This window comes from Histomonas meleagridis (assembly GCF_020186115.1).
Source record: "Histomonas meleagridis strain 2922-C6/04-10x chromosome Unknown contig_48, whole genome shotgun sequence".
Taxonomy (NCBI): domain Eukaryota; phylum Parabasalia; order Tritrichomonadida; family Dientamoebidae; genus Histomonas; species Histomonas meleagridis.
Window position 1 is genome coordinate 310,365 of NW_027150891.1, and position 24,964 is coordinate 335,328.

The 24,964-nt window shown below is 29.0% G+C and overlaps 8 protein-coding genes across 8 annotated transcripts; 3 read left to right on the plus strand and 5 right to left on the minus strand.

The window, feature by feature from the left end:
* Window positions 1–3,419: 3,419 nt before the first annotated feature.
* GO595_006819 (uncharacterized protein) lies at window positions 3,420–4,646 on the plus strand (the record flags this gene model as incomplete). The annotated part of the gene is made up of 1 exon (XM_067920214.1): window positions 3,420–4,646. One exon carries the CDS (start codon window positions 3,420–3,422, stop codon window positions 4,644–4,646), a length of 1,227 nt encoding a protein of 408 aa, XP_067773039.1.
* Window positions 4,647–6,357: 1,711 nt separating this feature from the next.
* GO595_006820 (nuclear transcription factor Y subunit beta-like) lies at window positions 6,358–9,370 on the minus strand (the record flags this gene model as incomplete). Its single annotated transcript, XM_067920215.1, has 2 exons — window positions 6,358–7,314; window positions 8,378–9,370. 2 exons carry the CDS (start codon window positions 9,368–9,370, stop codon window positions 6,358–6,360), a joined length of 1,950 nt encoding a protein of 649 aa, XP_067773040.1.
* Window positions 9,371–9,673: 303 nt separating this feature from the next.
* On the minus strand, window positions 9,674–10,750 carry GO595_006821 (TerD family protein; the record flags this gene model as incomplete). The annotated part of the gene is made up of 1 exon (XM_067920217.1): window positions 9,674–10,750. The coding sequence occupies one exon, from the start codon at window positions 10,748–10,750 to the stop codon at window positions 9,674–9,676; it is 1,077 nt and encodes a 358-aa protein (XP_067773041.1).
* A 3,320-nt stretch (window positions 10,751–14,070) lies between these two features.
* On the plus strand, window positions 14,071–14,985 carry GO595_006822 (uncharacterized protein; the record flags this gene model as incomplete). Its single annotated transcript, XM_067920218.1, has 1 exon — window positions 14,071–14,985. One exon carries the CDS (start codon window positions 14,071–14,073, stop codon window positions 14,983–14,985), a length of 915 nt encoding a protein of 304 aa, XP_067773042.1.
* Window positions 14,986–16,252: 1,267 nt separating this feature from the next.
* GO595_006823 (uncharacterized protein) lies at window positions 16,253–16,651 on the minus strand (the record flags this gene model as incomplete). Its single annotated transcript, XM_067920219.1, has 1 exon — window positions 16,253–16,651. The coding sequence occupies one exon, from the start codon at window positions 16,649–16,651 to the stop codon at window positions 16,253–16,255; it is 399 nt and encodes a 132-aa protein (XP_067773043.1).
* A 1,429-nt stretch (window positions 16,652–18,080) lies between these two features.
* On the minus strand, window positions 18,081–18,515 carry GO595_006824 (uncharacterized protein; the record flags this gene model as incomplete). Its single annotated transcript, XM_067920220.1, has 1 exon — window positions 18,081–18,515. The coding sequence occupies one exon, from the start codon at window positions 18,513–18,515 to the stop codon at window positions 18,081–18,083; it is 435 nt and encodes a 144-aa protein (XP_067773044.1).
* A 329-nt stretch (window positions 18,516–18,844) lies between these two features.
* Window positions 18,845–19,174, minus strand: GO595_006825 (DNA-binding protein; the record flags this gene model as incomplete). The annotated part of the gene is made up of 1 exon (XM_067920221.1): window positions 18,845–19,174. The coding sequence occupies one exon, from the start codon at window positions 19,172–19,174 to the stop codon at window positions 18,845–18,847; it is 330 nt and encodes a 109-aa protein (XP_067773045.1).
* Window positions 19,175–22,907: 3,733 nt separating this feature from the next.
* Window positions 22,908–23,951, plus strand: GO595_006826 (uncharacterized protein; the record flags this gene model as incomplete). Its single annotated transcript, XM_067920222.1, has 1 exon — window positions 22,908–23,951. One exon carries the CDS (start codon window positions 22,908–22,910, stop codon window positions 23,949–23,951), a length of 1,044 nt encoding a protein of 347 aa, XP_067773046.1.
* Between the last annotated feature and the right edge of the window lie 1,013 nt (window positions 23,952–24,964).

Sequence of the window (24,964 nt, forward strand, 5' to 3'; positions counted from 1 at the left end):
ACATTTAACACATCCAATTTTATAAATAAATTCTAAACAAAATATAAAAACAATATCTTGAGCATTAACATCAATTCCTTCTTTTCCTAAAAGTATTTTGGTTATTTCAGTGTATCCACTTGAAGATGCCTTTATAAGTGCTGTCTGAAACAATATGAATATTTTCCAAACATTATTAAGAAATCCATTTTAATTAATTTAAACCTTGAACAAAACAATCAAAAATTTTTGGCATTAATATTAATTCCTTCTTTTTCGAGAAGTATTTTAACTATTTCTTTATGACCATTTTTTGAGGCCCAAATTAATGGTGTTTCAAATTATATAATAAAACTTTAAATTTTGGATTAAAAACCAAAGTAATTATAAATAATATCGATTATAGTAAATAAAAATTATCTATAACATTTAAAGCAATTCTTTTATTATCCAAAAGTAATTTAACAAATTCTAAATTACCATCTCTAGATGCAAAAATAAGTGCTGTTCTAAATACTTTAAATAATTTCCAAATATTATTTTGAAATATAAAATTATTGAAAATAAATATTAAATAAAACAAATAAATATCTTTATAATTAATATCAATTCCTTTTTGTTCAAGAAGTAATTTAACTATTTCTATATGACCATTTGAAGATGCTAATATAAGTGCTATATTAAATATTTTAAATAATTTCCAAATAGTATTTTGAAACATTAAATTATTAAAATAAATTTTAAATAAAACAAATAAATTTTATAATTAATATCAATTCCTTTTTGTTCAAGAAGTAATTTAACTATTTCTATATGACCATTTGAAGATGCAAAAATAAGTGCTGTTCTAAATAATTTAAATAATTTCCAAATATTATTTTGAAACATTAAATTATTAAAATAAATTTTAAATAAAACAAATAAATATCTTTAGCATTAATATCAATTCCTTTTTGTTCAAGAAGTAATTTAACTATTTTTGCATAACCTTTTCCAGATGCAATCATAAGTGCTGTTTCAAACAATTTAAATAATTTTTAAATAATATCATGGATTATTCCAAAATTATTAAAATAAATATTAAATAAAACAAATAAATATCTTTAGCATTAATATCAATTCCTTTTTGTTCAAGAAGTAATTTAACTATTTTTGCATAACCTTTTCCAGATGCAATCATAAGTGCTGTTTCAAACAATTTAAATAATTTTTAAATAATATCATGGATTATTCCAAAATTATTAAAATAAATATTAAATAAAACAAATAAATATCTTTATAATTAATATCAATTCCTTTTTGTTCAAGAAGTAATTTAACTATTTCTATATGACCATTTGAAGATGCAAAAATAAGTGCTGTTCTAAATAATTTAAATAATTTCCAAATATTATTTTCAAATATAAAATTATTAAAATAAATTTTATCTTTAGCATTAATATCAATTCCTTTTTGTTCAAGAAGTAATTTAACTATTTTTGCATAACCTTTTCCAGATGCAATCATAAGTGCTGTATTAAATATTTTAAATAATTTTCAAATATTATTTTGAAATCCAAAATTATTAAAATAAATTTTAAATAAAATAAATGAATACCTTTAGCATTAATATCAATTCCTTTTTGTTCAAGAAGTAATTTAACTATTTTTGCATAACCTTTTCCAGATGCAATCATAAGTGCTGACCAAAATAATTTAAATAATTTCCAAATATTATTTTGAAATCCAAAATTATTAAAATAAATTTTAAATAAAACAAATAAATATCTTTATAATTAATATCAATTCCTTTTTGTTCAAGAAGTAATTTTACTATTTTTGTGTGACCTTTTTCAGCAACATATATCAAAGCTGTTCTAAATAACTTAATAATTCATAATTAAATATTATATGAAAACATTGAAATTTTACAAAAAATATTTACAGAATTAAAATTAATTTCTTTTCTGTGTTTAAGAATGATATATTCCACAACTTCAACATTCTCTGATTTAATAGAATAAATTAAAATATTTTTTGGTATTTTCTTGTTATTATGAAGAAAATACATGAGTAGATATATATTACCAATTTCTGCTGATTCATTGATAATAGATTCATTGATTTTAGTTCCTTCTCCTTCTAAAAATGATAGGATTTCATAATTTCCACTCATAACACAAAATTTTATTAAATCTTCATATGTCAGAAAATCTTTATGAGGTTTTGCATCATGTTCCTCACACAAATTATCCATTTTATTTTCATAAAGATAACGAAAAATATCGTTTCGATGAGATTTAATTGCTGTTTCATAAGACCCTATAAATGATGAACCATTTTGTTCACATAAATTAATTATTTCTAAATTTTTACCTGCAACTGCATATTTACCTGTTTTACTTACATTTGCTTTGTTCATAAGTAAATATTTAAAACATTTAATCGAAGAAAAAAATGCTGCATAATCAATTAATGAAACATTATCTTCATTAACAAATGAACATCTTTCATAAAGTGATGGTTCAATTATTTGATTAAAATCAAAATTTGTTTGTGATGATATTTCTTGAAGTTTTTCTATTTCATCATTTCGAATGATTTTTGCTATTTCATTCGGATTATGCCCTTCTTCAATTAATTTCTTATGAAGCTCAAAATCATTCTTTGAAAGTTTGTTATAATTTTTTAAAAAAAAAGAACAAAATAGATCATTAGATATCCATTCTTTGTTTTCATTTGTAGTTTTGTAATGAGCAAAATATTTTGAAGGAATTATCTTTGTCATATTTGCATCAATTAAATTTTGTCTAATCATTTGCTCAATTAGATATAGAGCTTCTTGAGAATTATTCCTTATGATATAATTCAGGAATATTTCAATAATATTGTATTTAGAATTAATTTTTTCCTCTTCTTTCTTTTGAATTATTTCTAAAAATTTAAAATATGTAGTACACTTATTTCTTTGTGATAAAAATGAATAATAAATTAAATTACTTATAACAAGATTAAATGAATATGGTAAATTAAAATCAAATAATTTTATTGTTTGGATTGCTGACAAATTTAAATTTTCTTCTGTTAGATTCATTATTATTTGTTCAAGCTCAGAGAATAATTCTAGTTCTATGTTTTGGGGATATATTTTTTCTTTCTTACTTGTATTTGTTTTACGTTTTCGCATGTTCTTCCAAATGCTATGTGCGGTTTAAGTCAATAGTAGTTTATTGGAAAAGTGCATTAAGTTTCCCAGATCACAAAAAAAGAAACAAAGACAAAATCTTCAATTTTTTCGAATATTTTCATTCATAAAAACATTTAAACTTGTGCATTACCCAATCGTTTCAATTGTAGTTTTAATTACAATAAAATTTTAAAGAATGATTGGACCAGTTATGAATTCAATTTTCAATAGTTTATAACGAAAATGCAACGGCAAAAACGGTTTTCGAATACAAATGGAATCTTCAACAAAATCATTTTCTTCTTCAAGTGAAACAGACTTAGATGCACATGAAATGAATCAAGCAGACATCACTCGAAATTCTTTTTCTCCACCAGGAGTCCAAACTTGCCAAATCAGAGGTAGCTTAAGTCTTAATCAAAGAAATTTCTCACGCTTTATATCACATATTCATTCCTTCACACAAAATTCCATTCCAAGTGGAGGTTTGTTGCTATCACAAAGTAGTGAAAGTAATATTATATCAGAAGATTCAATGGAAAATCTTTTTTTTAAAGATTTAACTATTACCCTTCGTGAGATCCTCGATGGCGCATCTATAGAAGGACTCCATACAATGAATAATTTTTTACCATATTGTAAATCTTTAATTCAAAAACGACTTCATGATTATGAAATCACTATTAATCTTCAAGATCATTATCTCTATTCACTTAAAAACATTGCGCTATATCAAATCCGAGAAATATATCAAAATTTTAATAATCAAAATACAAGTTTATCACAACTTATATCAACTATTGAACGTCCACCAGAAAGTAAAAAAGAAAGTAGTGAAGCTGATAAGAAAGATAAAGAAAAGAAACCAGATTCAAATAATGATTCTTCAACAGCCAAAAAAATAATTTCACAAAACTTTCTTCTTCGACATCAACTAATCCTTCAAAGTATGCGATGTTCTCAACTTTATGAGCAAATCAATACTCTTCATTATGGGATCAATTTGATAGGTAATCCGACCAAGAAGTCGATCAAAAAAGAAACGAAAGAAATCATAAGAAAACTTCGTGATGATATTAAAACCAATAAAACTAAAATCAAAAATCTCGAAATCGAATATCAACAAAAAATAGAAGAAAACGAAAAATTAATTGAAAAACTTCGACAGAAATTAAACGGTCACGGGCCAAATAGCCAACCGTTTGAGACTCCCACAATTTCGCAACCAAATTCAATGAAATTGAATATCGCATCAAGCAAAAGTTTACTTCCATCAGATTTGAACCAAATGAAATTCGGAATAATTTTCTCAAATGAAAGTTCAGAACATGAAGAAATAATAAGTGAACAAAAGAAGCCAATAAAGAAAACTAAAAAGTTAAGGGCCAAGAAAAGAGTTAAAAAGACAACGAAAAGGAAAAAGAGTCAACAAGAAAAATCAATTGATCCGAATACACCGCAATCAACAAAGCTTAAGAGACCAGGAATGGTCAAGAAATAATTTTGTTATATATGTAATAAAAATAGAATTTTTATTTTTAATTTTATTTGATGTTACGAGTATCTCCGAAGTACTTAAAGTTGTTTTAAAGATGAAGCAAAATGAAGACAATTTCATGAAAGATTTTAATTAATAAATTTGTATAATTCTATAATTATAATATTTTTAGATAACTTGTTGTCTTCAATAATTATTTAATATATAAAATATTATTAATTGCATATAAATTTATACAGTTTGTATCTGAAATGAGCAGAAACAGCTGATTTCCCAAACAAACAAACTCAATTCATGTACTGTTCAAATTACGTAGGAGTAAAGCACACAATCGAGTAAAGCATTACAACATGTAGAAACATAAAATATTCGCCTGCTTCTAATTTGCGAATATTAATTGTATAAGCGAAAATATATTTATTTTATATTGAACTTGATTAACATTTTTGTGATAATTAGGAATCTCATATTTGGGATTAATCAATACCGAATGTTAAATGGCAAAAAATATATGAAAAAACAAAAATGAAGTCAAAAAAGGAAAGATGGAAATAAAAATACTAAGGACACAAATGATATCGTATCTCATATATAAACTGGTCGTAATGAGATGTAATGCGAAAACATATCCTATGTATGCTATAATCATTGGTATGAAATGTTATTTTATCCTGTAAACTTTTATGAAACGAAAACAAGAATATATTTGATACAATTCATAGATTAAACATGTTTAACATATTATAAATATTCATACATTTTTTATGGATTGAAATTGCCATGTTATTTTATATATAATTTATAACATTAAATATATCATTAAATTTAGAGATTTTTATGAATTTTAACATAGAGTTCTATGTGCAAAAAAATTTTTTCAAAATTTCTCCAATATCTCTCTATTACTTTGATTTAAATATTTTTTACAATATTTTGATGTTATTTATTTCATTTTATCTCATATAATAATCCCTCTAGATTCATTTTAAGTTTCATTTTTTAATGATTGAATTGTTTTTAATTGTTTTGTATTCAATACTTCCGGAAATATATATCATAATTATGATCAATATATCACACATTGAGTATAAACACATAAATAAATGATATTATATATAATATATATTTTTGAAGATACCAATTAAGATGACGAAATATTGTATGCATTAGACCATAAAAAAAAATGAAAGAAAGAAATTATTCTGTAAATTAAATTATCTAATTCAGATATTATTGAATTCATCCAGATTGTAGAAGAAAGAGAAAATGATATTAATTGTCTTTCAACTTGCGAAGCAAAAAAAATAGCTATTCATCTTCAATCTCAAAGAATTATCAAAGCTCGATGCTTACTTTAAGCTTGCGGTTGCGACATCCTCGCAAATCAATTGCATACCAAAAAGCCTGATAAATCATGGTTACAAAAAATGATTGTCGAACATGGGTTATCGATTGTACCAAAATCAGAATTAGAGACACAACGGTTGAGTTGTTTCTGGTGCACAGAAACAATAGAAATTTCAAAATGACGATAACATTTTCTGTAGAAACAGTTTCTTGACCTTCCAACGGCGTAAATTTTACAATTGACAGCGCCGTTCTGTATCGTTCTGTCGGACTTTACTTTACATGTGAAATTTTATCGTCACATTAATAAAACGGTTTATTAAGAAAAAGTTGGAATACGATTATTTGTTTTAGAAATTATCTCACTTTATTGGAAAGCCGGCAAAAGGTGCTTCTCGAAGTATGTTCGGCTCAACTCACGGTTGGTCTTTGTAAATTGTTCTGCAGTTATCTTTCCGTTGTGGAAGTCTTCACGGAGCTCTTTCACCTTTTCCTTGTATTCGGCTTCTGGATCTTTCTTAGGCTCTGGAGCTGGTTCTGGTGCAGGAGCTGGCTTCTCCGGCTCTGCCTTTGGTGGTGCAGGGTTGGCCGGCTGTTGCTCATGAGTGTTGGGTTGAGCATTAGCTGGAGGAAGCGGAGCAGAACCACTTCCTGGGATAGAGTGAGGAGGTTCTTGAGCTGGAGGCATAGTGGCACTCGATGGCTGTGATGGTGGCTGTTGATATTGTTGTTGTGATGGAGGCTGTTGATATTGTTGTTGTGATGGAGGCTGTTGATATTGTTGTTGTGATGGTGGCTGTTGATATTGCTGCTGTGGTTGTGATGGTGGTTGTTGATATTGCTGCTGTGGTTGTTGATATTGTTGCTGTGGCTGTGCGTGAGATTGTTGATATTGTTGTTGTTGAGGTTGCTGAGCACTCAATGACTGAGCTTGCTGTAATGAATATGGTGGGTAATCGGAAAAGAATTTTTGAATTGCATATACAATCTGTGATAAGCGGGATTGTCTTGGAACCCATTTGAATACAGCGTTTGTGTTTATAGTTCCATTAGGCTGAAGAGCATAAGAAGAAGAAAGATGAAATCCGTTTGGAACGGAAATTGAAGCGAATGGAGGAGCGAAAGGGAATTGATCTGGCAGAACCATACTTAATGGCAACACGGCGTCGTAACCACCGATTTTTATTGTTAGAGGCCCTTGAATCAAAACTGCGTTTCCAGATGGATAACGATAATTATAAGCTCTTAAGGTTGGATAGTACCTAAACATATCTTGCATGTCAAGGTAGATGGCATGAGCGATCTGAGGGTCGAAACGAGTGCCCTGGAAGAGCTGCTGCTCGGAAAGCATTTTATGAACTTCCGACGGTTATTGATCAAAAACCACCGTTTTTGAATGGATGTAACTGTTCATCTTTGTCAGGAAGTTATTTGTGTCAATAAACGATCGCAAAATAACTTTGTGCTATTTCTATGATTTACACGTGGCTTTTTCTTTGCTTTATCAGCCATTGAGAGCAATTTATTTCAAAATGAAAAAAATTGTTCAATTTGGATGTCCAGAATACAAAATCATTTCCCGCATTAATGAACATAACAACAATAATATTTAAATGGAAATCAAGGTATATGCAGATGTATAAAACAATAATTTACAAAAATATTAAAAAACAATCAAATCATTTAAAATGAATTTCATTAACTTTAACTTTTATATCAATATTACTTATCATAAGATAACTAATTTTCGTATGACATCAATTGTATTTAAAATTATGAAAATGCCAAATTGATAATATTTAAAAAAAATCAGAAAATTCTAAAATAAAACAAAACTTATTATTCGAAAACCAAACAATTTTTATTATTTATCAAGTTCCATTATTCAAAGTCAATTTTGTAATACTTCGAAATATTTCGGTAATTTGTTTCTCAATTTCATTCATTTTAGTATCGAACAATTCTTCTGTTCTCTTCACGACTTCGTCCAGCTGATATTTAGTTGTATAATTTGTATTCTTTTCGTCATTTTCAATTTCCTCGAATTTCATTTCTATTTCATTTTTTTTCTGCTTAAATTGCGCATTTACATTGTCCAAATCATTCAACAAATTTATATATTTCGTATTTAAAGCAGTTGCTTGTTGAGTTAATTGTTCATAAGTATTTTTTGCGTTATCGATAATAATTTGTAAATGATTTTCTATTTCATTAATTTTATCGAATTGATTATTAATATTTTTAATTTCGTTTTTTATGTTTATAATTTCGTTTTTGCATTTTTCTTCGTTTTCTTCAATCGTTTTATTGATAATGTTCTCCATATAATCTGTTTGACTCTTTAATTGATTCGTTATGTTCGTCTTAAGTTGATCATATCTTTCGACAATTTCCGTTTCGGAATTTATTCGCGAGTTCGAAATGTTCGAAATTGTCGTTTCGAGTTCTTGGCGCGCTGTGATTATATATTGATGTAACGCTTGTATTGTGGATGAGATATCACTTTCAAGCTGTTTAAATTGTTTGTTACTATCACTAATAAACTGATTGATTCGATCATCGATTTCTTTGAAATTGTTTGTATACGTTGTTGAACATGTTGTTAAGCCTTCTTTCGATGCGCGTGTTAAAGATGTTAATACTTGTTGGTATTGATTTCGTAACGTTGTTATGAAATTCTGAATCTTTGTTGTGGAATCAGTTGCGTTTTTGATGACTTCTTGGATTTGTTGTTGAACTTGATAAATAGATTTGGATCGGACAATAGCTTCCGATTTAAGTGCCGAGTTAAGACGTGAAGAAACATTGTTAAATGAATTTGTGCATTCATTTACAAATTGAGAGAGTTTGTCTGAAAATGCTTTCGAAAGATTTTGCACGTCGCTTTTAAGGGAACGTAAGACAGAGTCAGCTTTGGAAAGATTGGATTCAAGAAGATGAAGTCTCTTACTTGCGTTGTCTAATGCTTCTTTAGAATGTTGTAAATCAGTCTCAATATTAGTAACAGATGTTTGTGTGAATGATGTTAAATCATTATATCTGGTGATGGATTGTTGTAGTGATATTGAAATGTCATCAAGTTTTTCATGGAAAGATTGAATTTTAGTTTGTGTTTCAGATGAAAATTTTTCAAATTTTTGTTTAACTCGAGATACATCATCTTCTACGGGCTTAACCGCATTCGGAAGTTCAGATGAAAGAATCCTTTCAAGAGAATTTCTGATGTTTTGAATGGAAGATGTTATACTAGGGATTTGGGATCGTTCAACATGTTTGAGATTTTCAATAAGCGATCTTATTAGCGTATCTTGCTGATGCATTTCAGATTCTAGCTGATTAGCTTTTTCATCTAACATGGGATCAATTGGTGTTGGCTCCATTTTAAAAGATGTCTTTTCTGTAAGCTGATTTTGATTGATTCGTTGCGAAACTGAAGGAGATTGGGTATTTGTTTTATTATCTCTATCACCAAAATCATATCTTTCCATTTAAATACGTTATAAAAACATTTACATTAACGGCCGCTATAAATAAACGTCCTCCAAACGAAATAAATTTAAAATTCATTCCAAACATTTATCAAATAACTATCAGCATATCTTCGCAAGATAATCAACAATTTGCTCCAGCACAAAAGAAAACAAAAAATAAAAATTAATGTTTGGAATCTTTAAGCAAAATGCTTACTTGTTTCCATGCATTCTTTGGATGAAGTTTTCCTTCTTGATGTAATCACTTGTGAATGCAAATGATTGTTCAGGTGTCTTTGCATCGAAGTATTTAATAGCAGGAAGAAGTTCCCACTTTCCATCATCGCCACGGTAGAGAAGAGCGAAGAACAATGCAGTCTTCTTTTCCTTAGCTGATAATTCCAAATACATAAGTTCGAAATTATCAGATGAATCAGTAAGTCTCATGTATGCCTTGCTAACAGCGGTAAATGGAAGGCCACCGAATGAAGTGATAGAGATAGCAAGTGACTTGACGTTCGCTGGCATCTTGGAGAGGTCGATTTTGATTTTTTCAGCATCTTGATTAGTTTCGGTGCTTCCTTGACGATTGTCACCAAAGTGATGGAGAGCGCCAGCAAATGCGTCCTTGTTGCGGAAGGAAACTGAGCCAAGGATTTTTAAGTCTTTGTCGTAAGCAACAATTTGTGTATCAAGATCAGTCTTGGTGAGCCATCCACAACCAACAGTGATGGATGTTGGTGGATTCCTGTTGTGAGCCTTAGCAGCTTCATCAATTGTGAGTGAGTGGAGTGGATCGAGTTCTAATCTTGGTTTGCCGTCTGGTCCCTTTGCCATAACAGCGTGAACTTCTGGTTCAGGTGGAACTTGGCTTTCTGGGACAGCGTGTGATTCATGATTTTCATGGTCGATAAGAGTGCACTTTTGTTGATTATCACATGCGCATTCAAAGACTTCCTCTTTGCAATAAAAGACAACATCATGTCCGTCATGGCAATTCCTAGCACAGTTTTCGCAGATTTTCTTGTTGCATGTTCTGCATTCATATAAGTTTTGGCGCCAGTTTCCTGGATGAACATCATGTGTACAAAGTGGAATATCTTTTGCACTGAAGCCCATGCCCATTGAACCCATATCAACAGAAAGGGTTGGTGCTGATCTTGTTCCTCCAATTTTGGCACTCATTCCCATGGACATTCCGCCAACATTGAATCCTGCTGACATTCCGTTTGGGCCGCCGCTCATGCCCATGCCGCCCATGCCAGGCATTCCCATTCCGAAGCCGAACATAATAAAGTGAAATGATGTGTTCAATCGTTTTAAAATTTTTGACCGATACTTCAATTTAGTTTGACTGGATCACTTAATTAACAGTAACCGTTGGCAAATCAATAGCCGTCAAAGAAAAATTGAACCAACCAGAATTTCTATCAAAAATTCACACAGCCGATAATTATTTGGCGGTTTGGTCAGATCACCTGTCATTCCCAACGTTAAAATTTTGTCAACACTTGAAAATAATAAGGATATGGTATACAAGTTACTGATATATAGAATCTTTCACTAACTTCTACAATTTTTGATTCTAAGTTTCATATAAAAAATATTTTGATTTTCAATGTTAATATATATTAACTTTACTAATATTTGCACCCATGAAAGCCTATAGGCTATAACTCCTTAATAAAAATTAGGAAATATCAATATTTTACAATGCTTATTTTTAGAGTAATGTAAGATATAGTTCTGATTCCATGAATTTTTGTAAATGTTCGATAATTAATTATGAATTCATCGCACATAAAAAAACGAAAAGTAATTTTACAATGCAGGCCACGAATAGTTCTCCATTGGACATTAAAAATTGTCCACTTTTTTGGCTGATTTTTTTGAACGTCTTTTAGTGCAGTCCATGTGTTTGTTGTGAAAACATATCATTGGTCAATGACTAAATAAATAATTAATCTCTTTCATAATTTTTTCATTTGTTCAAATCACCAAAGATATGATGAAAAAGCAAATTTTTAATGTAAAATTCACCATTTTGTTAAACCATATTACATTATACATTTAAAAACTAAATATTTAAGAAGATACATAAATAAATTATTTATCTGATATCGATATTCAATATATATTAAAAAATAATTTAACTCTAATATCAATGATTTTATAAAAATGCCGAAACATAAATATAAGAAGAAAAATATATATAATATTTAAAGATTTCTCATATTTTTGATAATTCAGGTATGATGAAATTTTTATATTATGAAGGATTGCTTATAGTAATTCGCTTCATTTTATGAACAAATGTTGTTATTTAAAGTTGATTAAAATTTATTCAGATAATAATAGTAGTGATTTTTTTTTTTTTAATATCAAAATAAGTACATTATAAGGTTTTAATTAAATTTATACAACAGTCGTTAAATTATTGGTATTTATCGATTATTTATTAAATTATTGTAATATATTATGCAAATTAAATATTTGATTAAAGTTTGTTATACACCTGTGAAATCTGATGTTAAACATTTTTGTACGAAATTCTCGGAATTTCTTTAAAGATGGTGATTACCTTATCTGTGATTTAGAAAAATTCAGCAGGAGTAGGCATTTCATCATAGAAGGTCGTTCCTCATGCAATTTATGTTTTTTGTTCATTTAACAAATTAATCCAAAACTCTGATTAACTTCTGACCGTCTTTTAATTTTTTTGATTTTTATTAATGCAAATGAAATTGATCTCAACGTAAAATACAAAAATAATCATATTTTGCTGAACTGGACAGGATTTCAGACAAGTCAAGATTTAGCATAAATAGTTTACTCACAAAGAAATGGATCCAATTGGAAATCAATCAGTTTATTTAACCTTAATACTACTAAAATCAAAGTACTTAATGTATATCCATTTACTGATAAAAAAGTTAATTTCATATATAACTCACAAGCAACAAAAAACACTTCCACTTTCAGCTATTCTTAAACTTTGGATTGAAGGAGGTTATTATATAGATAATGGTGTAAATTATAGTTTTGAAGGTTTAGGAAGGAATTTCGATACACAAGAAGAAATTATATGTGTTACTCCTTTATCAAGTAGTGATTTTGATTCAATGAGTTTAAAAAGTATGATAAATTATGATATTATTGTTATAGTATTATGGATAAGATGGTGGACCTAATTACCAACCGTATTGTGAAACAGTTCAACGCGTTTTACAATATGTTGTTCTTGGTTATGGCGTTTTGTTAGGTCATGATGCTGTTGGTTATTTTTATGGAAACTCTGATGGTTATGGACGAATTGCAGATAATAATTATGTTACAGAAATTATTAGTTATAAAGTTATTGGTAAAATATTATATGAAAATATCTGTGAATCATCACCAGTTCAATTTAATCTTACAACATATGTAAAAGAATATTCCGAATTTTATACTATTTTTCAATATGATGAAAAAGACATACAAGACAATAACGAAACAAAATATATTATTATTATTATTTGTATATCCATTGTAATATCTATAGTTATAATAATTCTTATAATTTTATTTATTTATATTCATCATAAACATCAAAAAAATACTTCGCTAGAAAATGAATGTGACGATATAAAAGAAACAGAAGTTTCATCAATTGACAATTTTTCAGTAGGATTAACGCCAACTAATACAGAAGAAGATCCATTAGCTAAAGATTTCGATGATGATAAATATTTTCATCATATTTAAATATGTAAATAATTTAAATTATTTTTAAAGCAAATTTTAACATAGAGATAACATTATGTTAAATCACAGTATGCATGATTTAATGAACAATTTTTACATCTGATGCCCATTTGGGAAAGTATCTATCACCTCATGTTTTTGATCTTTTCTTTTATTTTTGAAAATTATAATTTTCATTAAAAGTTACACCACCGTTGGTGAACTTTTAAGGATAGTTTTCAAGAGCATATCACTCAGTGCTGTTCAACGGAGTAATAAAAATGACTAGTGGAATTATTAAGAAAATTAGGGATCTCCATAAAGAGCTCAGATTTTGCTATTAGTAAGGATCGTACTTACAAAAAATCATGCAACAATTGAATGAAGATTCTATTGAAATAGGGTCAAGAGATCCATCATCTGTCGAAGAATCCAAATGGTTCAAGAATGACTATATAATCATGATAGAAAAGCTAAAAAAGAATCACTATTGACAAGCGTTTCACTACTATAGAAAGTTGCATTTGCATAAATGCTGGAGAAGTTGTTTTTTTCATGTATTTTCACTTTTTTTCAAAAATTTTAATAAAAATAATACAAGATAATTGTTTAGAAAATAAACATATCTAACATACAATATTACTATATAGGAAATATTCCAAAATTCCCGAAAAAGTATGGTAAAAATCATATCGAATTTGGAAAGATTAAACAGTCAAAATTTCATAATGAGGGTATTTTTGTAATTTCCTACCGATGTCATTATTAACATAAAATTATCGTTGAAAAAATATTGCAGGATTTGAAGTTTGAGTAACTCTAAAAAAGTTTAAAAGCTATTTTGTGTCGACCGTTTATTAGAATAAACGTTTTTTGATAAAATTTTTATGCAATTTAGTTTTGATAATGATGAATTTGGATTTGGCTGGAATTCTCCAAACCCTGAAAATACATCAAACAATGAAAGTTTTACGTTTAATGAACCATCATCTCCTTTTAATTTTATAAATGATTTCGAAAACATTAATAACAAAAACAATGTACAATCTCCACCACCTGAAATAAATGACTCTCCACTGAACCCACAAATTTCCGAAATACTTACACAACAAGCTACAACTCATCATCGAAGAACTCCATCAACTCCATCACAATTGCAACAAATTAACATATTGAATTTATTTACACAAAGCCAAATTGCTAAAATCATCACGGCAAGTCAAAACATTCGACAAAAATCATTACCAGTTCCACAAATTCAAAATGTTTTGTCTTCAGCTGATCAAGAATTCAAATCCATATGCCAAGACCCTGATGTAAAATTCAACCCGCATGCTTTAGGCTTTATTCCCCATACATATTGGCCTGATAAGCAATTTACATTTGGTGAACTTGTTACCGATTTTTTCCAAAGAAAGAACAACTCAAACGCTCGCTTTTACCATAAACTATACAACGCCCTCAAAATCATTGAGGATGACCCATTTTATATTGAATTCGTCGGAATCGAATGGGTCAACGAAAAGGTTCTAAAAGTCGACAAAAACATCTTTGCGAGGCTCCTTGGGATTAAAACCATTGATGGATCTCTTTTCCATCAACAAGGCAATTTCCCATCTCATGGATTTGTTGAGCTCGGTTCGAAGGATTGCCTCCAATATGTCACTGAAAGCGACTTAGAAGGAGTTGACTTCGACAAAGTTCGGCTTCTTGTCCATCAGAACGGAGTATTTACAAAAGGATGTACAGAAAGTTCAATTGAACAGTGTAAATGGATAAGCTCTAGAAAGAGACAAACGTAGCTAGCAAAGGTACGGAAATGTTGATATAAATTTTGTTAAATATAAATTTCGTATAATTTCAATTTTTGAAACTATAATTTAAAAAATTACTAACATAATACATACAGTTCAGAATACTTTTCGCTTGAGGATAAGTGAACTTTGAAAAATTCTGATAAAATTTTTAATTTTATATGAATTTTATATGCTGAAGAAATAAATATCTTTATTAGTTTTGTTGAAGTTTATATTTCGTTTTATTCTCATTTTTGGTCTTAAACACTCAGTATCCACATTAAAATCTTACATATGGTCTCCAAATTATATTTTCAACGGTTTACCAGAAACTCATTCAATAATTAAATCGATATAAGGCTCTGATCCGGCCCTAATCGACTTTTTGAGATAATTTCATATGAAATTTTCAGAGCATTTTACAGATTTTTCAATATGGCCCATTTTGAATACCTGTACGTGCAAAACGTTTTTAAATTGAATGCAAAGAACGCTTTATGCGGTTTTGAATTCGATTTTTGTGATGTCAAATTTACAAAATAACTTTTTAAAATGGAGTTTCAGGAAATTGGAACTCAAAAAACAAATGAATAATGACGTGACAATCACAGCATTCTATCCAAGTTCTGCGCCAACTCGGAAAGCTTTCGATGACTTCTTGATACAGAGAGAGCCACATTCACCTCATTCTGCTCCAAAAAACCAAAAAAGATTGAATTTATGCATGGAAAGAAAAAATCATTCAACATCAAAATATAATCAATCTAAAATAAAGAAGAAAATACAGATAGCACCATCACCCTCTTTTTCACCAGAATGTGACGCTGATCCAATGAAAGTATTTTTAAAAAATCCATCAGTTCAGATCACTGACAAGGAAAAAGGACTCATAGATGAAATTAACAGTATCAAAGAGGCAACAACTCAAATCTTAAAAGAAAGAGAAAGATTTCAGCTAGATTATAAAATTTGGCTACAAGAAAGAAAGAAAATGATTTCCCAGGCCACAAAAGAAATGCTTATATTAGGAAACCCTGATGTCTGCTTGACAAAGGGACATCCAAATCTAATATTTTCTGTGAATTGATCAACCAATTTTATTAAGTAAACCATCATATCATTGTTACATATTCATGCTTTTAATATCTAATCCAATTCTTCCACAACATGTTTTCCTTTAGAAAATAAAATTTATTGATAAATAATGATATGATAGGGGAAAAGATTGATATATAATAACGAAAAAAACAAACCATATGCTAATATATGAGATTTATTTTTCTTTTTTCTTAAGTTTTCCTTTCTGAGATAATTCATCAACTCGTTTTTCAACATCTTTCTTAGATATTCCAGGAAGCTTCTTTTTGAGGTTATCTAAAAATGATTTTGAGTGAAGATCAAGAGATGTACGCGAAGCTGCCTTAATAATTATATCATCAATTTCTTCTTGTGATAAGGGATCCTTTTTTTTGTCCTCTCCTGTGGTCTTTTCCTTTTTGCTTTTGGCTTTTTTTTGTTCTAATTTTTTGTTTTCAATTGGTATAGGTGGTACCAAGTACATTTCTTTTCCTGCAATTGCACATACTATTGTTGAATACTCACTTAGAGTTTGGGCTGATTTTTGCAAATATTGATCGAATAGTGTGGAGAAAGATACAGTTTCTGTTGACATTAAGCAGTCAAAAGATAGAATACGTTAAGTATTGACCATTTCAATTTAAAACGGTTTTCTGAAGGAGATGTGAATTAACCAAATACATACAGAAAAATTGGTACAATCTCCAAAAAATACGATTTTTCGAAAAATTATTCGGAGCAACCAAGGGTCTATTCAAGTTATGGATTAAAAAGCTATCTTTTTGATTTGAAAAACTAAAATTTGATTTAAACAATGTATTTGAAATTTATTTTTCTTGATATTGTCAAGTTGATAAAATTCCATAAGCGCAGCACCAGACAAATGGTCTCGAAATATTTTTCGTAAGCTAAAGGATTTTGAACTGTTATAATAGTATATCATTGGAAATATGCCCATCAATTTGATAGCAAGTTACTAATGATCGAACTAAACCCCCTATTTTTGACTTGTAATATTGGAATTTCATCACATAAAGGTCTTTCATTTTACGCAATTAATAAAATTGGATTTTTAAAACTTGCAAGGGTTTCATTTAGTTTGTCATTCCAACATATCTCTAAAGCATGTCCTTTTCAACATCAGGTTAAAATATTGAATGGGAAAATTATAAAATTGATTAAAATTAATTGTTAATTAAATTAATGTTCTTTTCTCTTATGGATTTAGAAATGATGAGTATGTGAATTCTAATAAAATTATAACACAACAATACTTAGGCAAAAACAAAAATTATTGTAGACGTAACTTTTATTGGGGTAGTGAACTAAAATTTTAACTTTTTGGAGAATTAAATTAACGGTCACCAAAAAGGAAAACTTTTGCTTTTATAATAAGTGATGTTAATTATATTTATTAAATTATTTTACAGATTAATGATATTAATGGAGAATAGAATAATATATTTTATGTTTGTTTAACATCAATATTAAATTTTTTGGTGGGCAAAATAATTCAACATTTTCTCACTCAATTCAAGGATTTATAACTCCATATTATATATATAAAGGCTAGAGATTGTTGAAGAAAGTCGTACGCTTGGATTTGATTTTTATTATATTTATTATATTTATATCATTTTTTTGTGAATTACATAAGCAAAAGGCAAAAATATGCGGTTATATTCAATCCAAGCGTAAATATTTTGAGGATGCTTTTTTGTTTATTATCAAAAAGTTATAAAAAAACAACAGTGGAAGAAAACCAAAATTATTAGGTATCTAAACATAGTTAAAAATAAATTGTGGAATTACATATTTCTTATATGATCGGTGTTTCAATTTCACAAAGAACATTTGTAATAATTAAACGTAAAATTAAAATCATTTAAAAATTTTCAGAATTAGCTCATGGTTTTTAAAAGGAATACTTCTCGAGAAATTAAATTAATTAAAAAAAATTAATATCAATCAAAAAAGTATTTCATTTCTTATTTATTAAATTTTCAGTTTTAGTTTGTTTATCTTTAACTGTAAGATGAACCATATGAAACTGTATAATCAGAAGTATAGGAGTCATAACTTGTTGATGTGTAATAATCTGAATCACTTTGTGGTGGTTGTTGAGCTGGTGGTGCTTGGGCTGGTGGTGGTGCTTGGGCGGGAGGTGGTGCTTGAGCAGGAGGTGGATTTGAAACAGCTGGTGGTGGTGATGGTGGTGATTGCTTCTTTGAGGATGAAGATGAAGACGAAGACGAAGAATATTCTTTTTCTGAATCTTCATTAGGTGGAGGTGATGGTGGAGGATTAGAAGGAGTTGGAGGTGTTTGAGGAGGAGGTGCTGGTGTTGATTCAGGTGCAGGAGGATTTTGTTGTTCTGCTGGTTTTTCTGCTGGTGGTGGTGGTGCTTGCTTCTTTTCCTTCTTTGGTTGTTCTTTTTGTTCGTCTACTTCTTTACACATTGTGTTTGTGATCTAATGAAATTGAGGCGTTCTGAAATATTGAATCACATTGTGAAAAAGCACGACTTTCCAATTCAATTACGAAGGAGTTCAGAATGATTGTACGTTAAGATTCAATTTTTGTTATCGGTTTTAGGCAACGCATTGGGGTTATAAACCGTTAACGGACAAACAACAAGGAATTCAAAACAATTTCGTGCAAAAGCACAAAATGGGCTGCATAAATAATAATAAAATTTGAAATTTTCCCATTACAAGCTAAGAAATTGATTTCATGCAAAAAAGCAAAAATAAAATAAATAAATAAAAAAATCATGATAAACTTATGTTTACCATCCTTCATCGTCATCATCCCAGGCATCCTCGTCCTTCTTTCCACGATGAGCTATTTTAACTTCTGTGTTATTCGTTTGGCTTACGCTTTCTAACATTTGACAAAGTTGGGCATCAGTAATTGGACCGCCTAATCTGTGCTGTTGTGCTGTCATCAAAATCAAATCCTCAACTTGACGAACTTTTTCGGGCTTAACAAGTCTAATTCTTGACAATCTTTCTTTTGCTTCTGATGTAAGAAGTTGTTCAAGCATTTGAGCACGTTGTGCTTCTGCCTGTGCTTGTTTTTCTTGCGCTTGTTGTTGGTTCGCGTTTGCTGCTTCCATTTTGGTGTTTCCGCTGTAACTTTTTGAGGTTGACAATTTCTGACTTCACATTGTGATCATTTCGACCGTTTAAAACCAGACATGGAAACGATCACTTTTAATTCAATCTTCAAAAGAAAAAATGAAGACATAAACATCAAATAGAAACCAACCACAATTTAAAAATAACTAAAAAAACATTACTATTGTTATTAAGATAATTTTGTTGGTGAATAATTTTTTTATTATTATTCAATATTTTAATGAATGAAAAATAATACAATAGTATCAATGGTATAATATGAAAACCTCCAAAAACATAAAGTTTGCATTATGGTAGAAAGCTGATAATATTATATCATGAATAGATTTGAATTTTGTATTCATTGATAATATGAAAAGTGACATTTGGATGTACGTTTAGTAATTCGTTTAAAATTTAATACAGACAGATATCCAATGCAACAAATTTACCAGCTAATGAAAGAAGCTGAAAAAGAATCACAAAATATATCAAACTTCTTAATGTTAGCGGATCAAATAAGAAAATTAGTTGCACCAAGAAATTCATATCCAGGAGTTATTGAGCAAATAGAGCCAGATATAATGAGCAGATTAATTTTTATTATTGAAAAGTTTTCTTCAATTATTTTAAATAATGCTAGTAAATTTAGTGATCACAAAAAATCACGTGGTGTTGATGCACTTATTTTTGTCCAACTAGCAAAAATTGTTAAACACTGTAAATATAATGGGCAAGAGCTCAAAAATGAAATCAAAGATGTCCTTATTGGATGTTTAAAAGTATCTTCTTCAATATCAAAAGAACGTAAATCTATTACAGAATCAGAAATATTTAATATATGTGCTTACTTATTCAAAAACAAAAAGTTTGATTTTTCATATCGATTATCTCAATTATTAGAAATCAACCAAAGTAATTTTAAGGAACCATTTCAGCAAAAAGTAATCACTCTTATTGTTAACTGTTTGGTTGGAATGGGCAAATGTAATGATGATGAAATATTCAAATGGCTTAATTTGTTAATTAAACCTGATCGATGTATGCTCACAATAATAGTAAATCATCCACCACAAAGAGTTGAAATGATGCTTCCTTCATTCAAAAGGTGTACAGATCCAGAACCAATTCTTCCATATTTTGCATTGAACGGATATCTCGAATTAACTCATAAATTCGAAACGTACAAATCATTTTTTCCCGATTTGATTGTGCCACCAAACAAAATTTGTGTTGATCAAAAAGATCTATATCGAGATTATTGTGAATGTTATCAATATTTTGAACGTGGTTCATATTATGAATGTGCACTTCAATCGGTTAAAGTTTTAAAGAAACTTCCGAAAAGCAAAATATCACCACGAACATTACTAATGAATTTTTTTTTACATTATTGGATATCTTATAGTTTTGATGCATGTGGACTTTGTCATCGATCGAAATTTTATGTAGATCAAATGCAAAAAATCTTTTCACATTATCCATTTGCATTACAAATTATATCTGCGTTAAGTTTAAAGATTCATATTAATCTTAACGATGTAAAAAGTTTTATACCAATTGAATTAAAATATAATTATAGTAATTATGATTGGAATGCGACCATCAGTTTATATAATGCAATAACATTTTCACTTAATTGTGATCCTAATGCTTTACATTATTATGGAAAAGTATTCCAAAGTAATAATGATATTATAAAAAGAATTGCTTTTCATTATTATATAACTCAGTTAAGAGTTAGTGGAATACATCCAGATATTGACGAGCTTAGTACCTTTTGCAAAAAATATAAAGATACATTAGCATTATATTATTATCATAAAGCTATTGAATATGCGCAATTTGAAAACTTGGACGAAATTTGGAGTTTAAATAATCCTGTTTCACCAAACCCAATTATTTTAGAGCTTTTAACAGAAGCTGAGAAATATGCACATGGATATTCTATTATTCTGCGAAAAATTCGACAACTTAAAGCACTTGTTATTGGTTGTTCGAATTTAAAAGAAACTGCTTTACTTATAACTACTTCATTATCAACAACGTTTGATAACTTCTTAAGAAAACATAATCAAACTTCATGTAAATTTGATTTTCCTGTTCTTTCAATTGCATATTTTAATGTTGTTGGATTAGAACAATGTCTTTTAATGGCATTATATCATCCAAAGCATTCGAGGCCATTCGTTATACGTCTTAAAGTTAATTCAAGTATTGAAGGAATCATTGAATGCATTGATAAAGCTGAACATAATATGGAAATCCCAGAAAATATTAATTCTAAAATATGGTGGGAAAAACAAAAACAAAACGAAAGTCATTTTATTCAACAACTCCAAAAGTTTCAAGATGAAGTTCTTGGAATTTGGATTGGTCTTTTTATGCCATGTGAATTTTCCACCAAGTTACATTTGATTCAAACGATTTGTTTATCATATTTACAAACAATAACTTCAAAACAACAACAATTAAAAACTAAAGCTCAACTTGAACAATTAATTCAATTACCACTTCCACTTAATGTTAAATGTATCAAAAAATTACCATTAGCATTAATTCTAGGTAAACATATTCATAGAATTCCTTGGGAATCATTACCTTCTTTACGTGAACATGATTCACCTATTTCACGGATTCCATCACTTCGAATCTTATGTTTAGGTAAAGAAGTTCCTTCTTTTATTAATACCAAATCTGGTTATTATGTTATTGATCCATGTAAAGATTCGAGTTTTAAAGAATCAACGTTGGATTTATTCAAAAGAAATTTATGGGATGGAACCGTTCGAAATATTCCTTCTTCGTCTTATTTGATTCAACAATTTCAAACTAAAGATATTTACACTTATTGTGGTCATGGAAGTGGTTCACAGTTTTGTGATTATGAAAAGTTTGTCGAAGATGATTGTGATATTCGTGTTTCGATGTTTTTAATGGGCTGTAGAAGTAATAGATTAGAAGATAATGGTGAATGCGAACCTTGTGGTTCTCCTTATTATTGCGTTGCCGCGGGTTCAAATTCGATCGTTGGAAATTTGTGGAACGTATTTAACCTCGATACTGACCGTGTTTTGGTGGGAACACTTAATCAGTTTTTGAAAAATAAATGTGCCGACTTGGATGACGCGATAGCAAAGGGAAGAAATTGTTGTATATTAAAAACAATTACAGGTGGTGCAATTGTTAGATATGGAATTCCGATTTCATGGAGATCATAATATTATATATATATTAATAAATATTATGTATACTACTGAAGATTTAATTTAAAAAATAGAAAGATTGCATAAAGATCTTTTTGTGATGGATAATAATTATTAGAGAAACATCCAGCAATGATAATTCATTATTTCTGAAAGTAAATATCGGTGCGCAATAATAATCTTTGTTTGATATACGATTAAAATTAATATACTGGTTTTTACTAAATAATTATCTTTACCAAAAAAAATTGATGAACGAACACATTATATTAAATAATGCAATTGTTTATATATATATATTATAATATTTTTAGAATAATTAAAATTCATATAGAGAAATCGATACTCGCATGTCCAATTTATTGAAATAATTGTTCGATCAGTATAAACTTTCAACAGAAATTTAATTACAGTCACGCACAAGTAAACTATTCAATATGGTGAAAGATTGATATTTGAATTAAAACTATACAAATTTGTAAACAAATTTTTGAATTCAAGGAATTTAATCTCCACGAGTTGATTTATGTCGGCTCAGCCACTTGGAGCTTGGATCAAAGATAGAATTTTTTATATTATTGGACTTGTAGCTTTTATCGTTGTGGTAGTAGTTGTGTTGGCTGTTGCAATAGATAATGGTGATGAAGGAGGAGATCAACCAACTCTCACTCCTACTTCTGTCCCTACTGCTACTTCTTCCCCTACTACTACTTCTGCCCCTACTACTACTTCTGCTCCTTCTAATACTCCTGCTCCTACTCCCACTCCAGGAGAGAAATCTCCTTCCCTTTGTGGTGCTGATAATCACAATTGCATAGGTGGTTGGTTTTATTACGTGAATGATCATACTCCAGAATACAATGCTCAATTTGCAAAATCCAAAGGATGGAACTATGTTTTCCTTTCCCTTGACACTAGCAATGCTGCTGCCAATATCAAAGCCTTTCAAGATGTTGGTATCCATGTTCATTGGATGACTTTGGAAGATACAAGTTTCATTTACGATGTCGATGGTGCCAAATCGCTTATCCACCAAATCTGCACCTTTTTACGAGATAACAATATTGTTATCGATGGAATCCATTTAGATGCAGAACCTCATGGTCTTGATCAATGGGCTAGTTCAACGGAAGAGGAACAAAACGCTATTTTAGATCAGTTTTTAGTTCTTTTAGAAGAAGTTCGAACAATTGTATCAAGTTATTCCGAACATTACTTGCTCTCATCAGCTGTTGCTTGGTGGTTCCCAGAGCGCAGCGCTAGTGGAACTTACACACATGGTCATGGATATGATATGGTCAATTCTAAGCGTTTACATATGGTGGCACCAATGATATACGAAGGAGCTGGTGGAAGTGTAAGCCGTGTAACAGAACGAGCAAGAGGTTATTTGGGTGATGGAGTCGATACTGTTGTAGGAATGGGACTTGATGATTATGATTTTAATGAAGAACCATTAAATGCTGATGTAAGTGGTGTAATGCAACAGTTAAGTAACGAAAGTTTTGCAAATCACTTTTACGGTGTTTCAATTTATACAAATCATCTATATAAAGATTGGGGAAAATAATTAATTTAAGGAAAAACGTACAAAGTCAGTAAAAAAATTCTCATGCGCAATTGTATTTTGTTTTTTACATGAAAAATTACTAAAATATCTTCAAAAGTTTTGAAGTTTTGTACAAAAAAAGTAAACGGTTTTAATGGTTTTGCTCAATTTTGTTAAGTTTATTTATGAAATTAAATAGTTTACAAAATGCCCGTTATATTATGGTACGATAAAATTTTTTATTTGATGAAAACCAAAGAGCCAATGAATGGAAAACAATTTCTCCAATCATTGGAAAACATATTATCTTGTCTAGAGAAAGACAATATCGCGACTTCAGCTGATTTAATATTCTCATTATTTGATGAAGAATTTCCATATACTTTCAATTTTGTGATTTGTAGATTAATGTATGCACAATACATTTCGGAAAGATCTGACGTTTTTGATTTTTTAGAATTTTTATCATATGTTGATAGAAAAGAAAACGAAATTTACAAAAATCAGTCCAATATAATTTCTGTATTTACACTATTTCTTCTTAACTTAAATACACAAGAATCATTTTGGATTCTTGAAAATATGATCGAAAAAGACTTGATCAAACCAAATTTTTCCAAAAAAACGTTATATTTTGCACATCACATGTCAGACGATGAATTAGAAAATTTTAATCAATCACATTACTATAAAAACATTAAAGAATTCAAAAATGATGGTTGGGAAGTTCATAAAAAACTAATTCAAGATGGATTTAATCCAACAGAAATTACAAAATCAATAAAGAAAGATGATTTAGAAAGACTTCAAGATTTAACATCACGTGATAATTTTGATTTTAATCAAATTATTGAGCCATCACTTTATGAAAGATATTCATATATTAATCAAGGAGATGTTTCATATATTGATTATGCAGCATTTTATGGATCGGTTAAATGTTTTAAATATTTACTTATGAATTATTGTGACATAGATAATTGTGGAAAGTATGCAATTGCAGGCGGAAATGTTGAAATTTTTCATTTATGCGA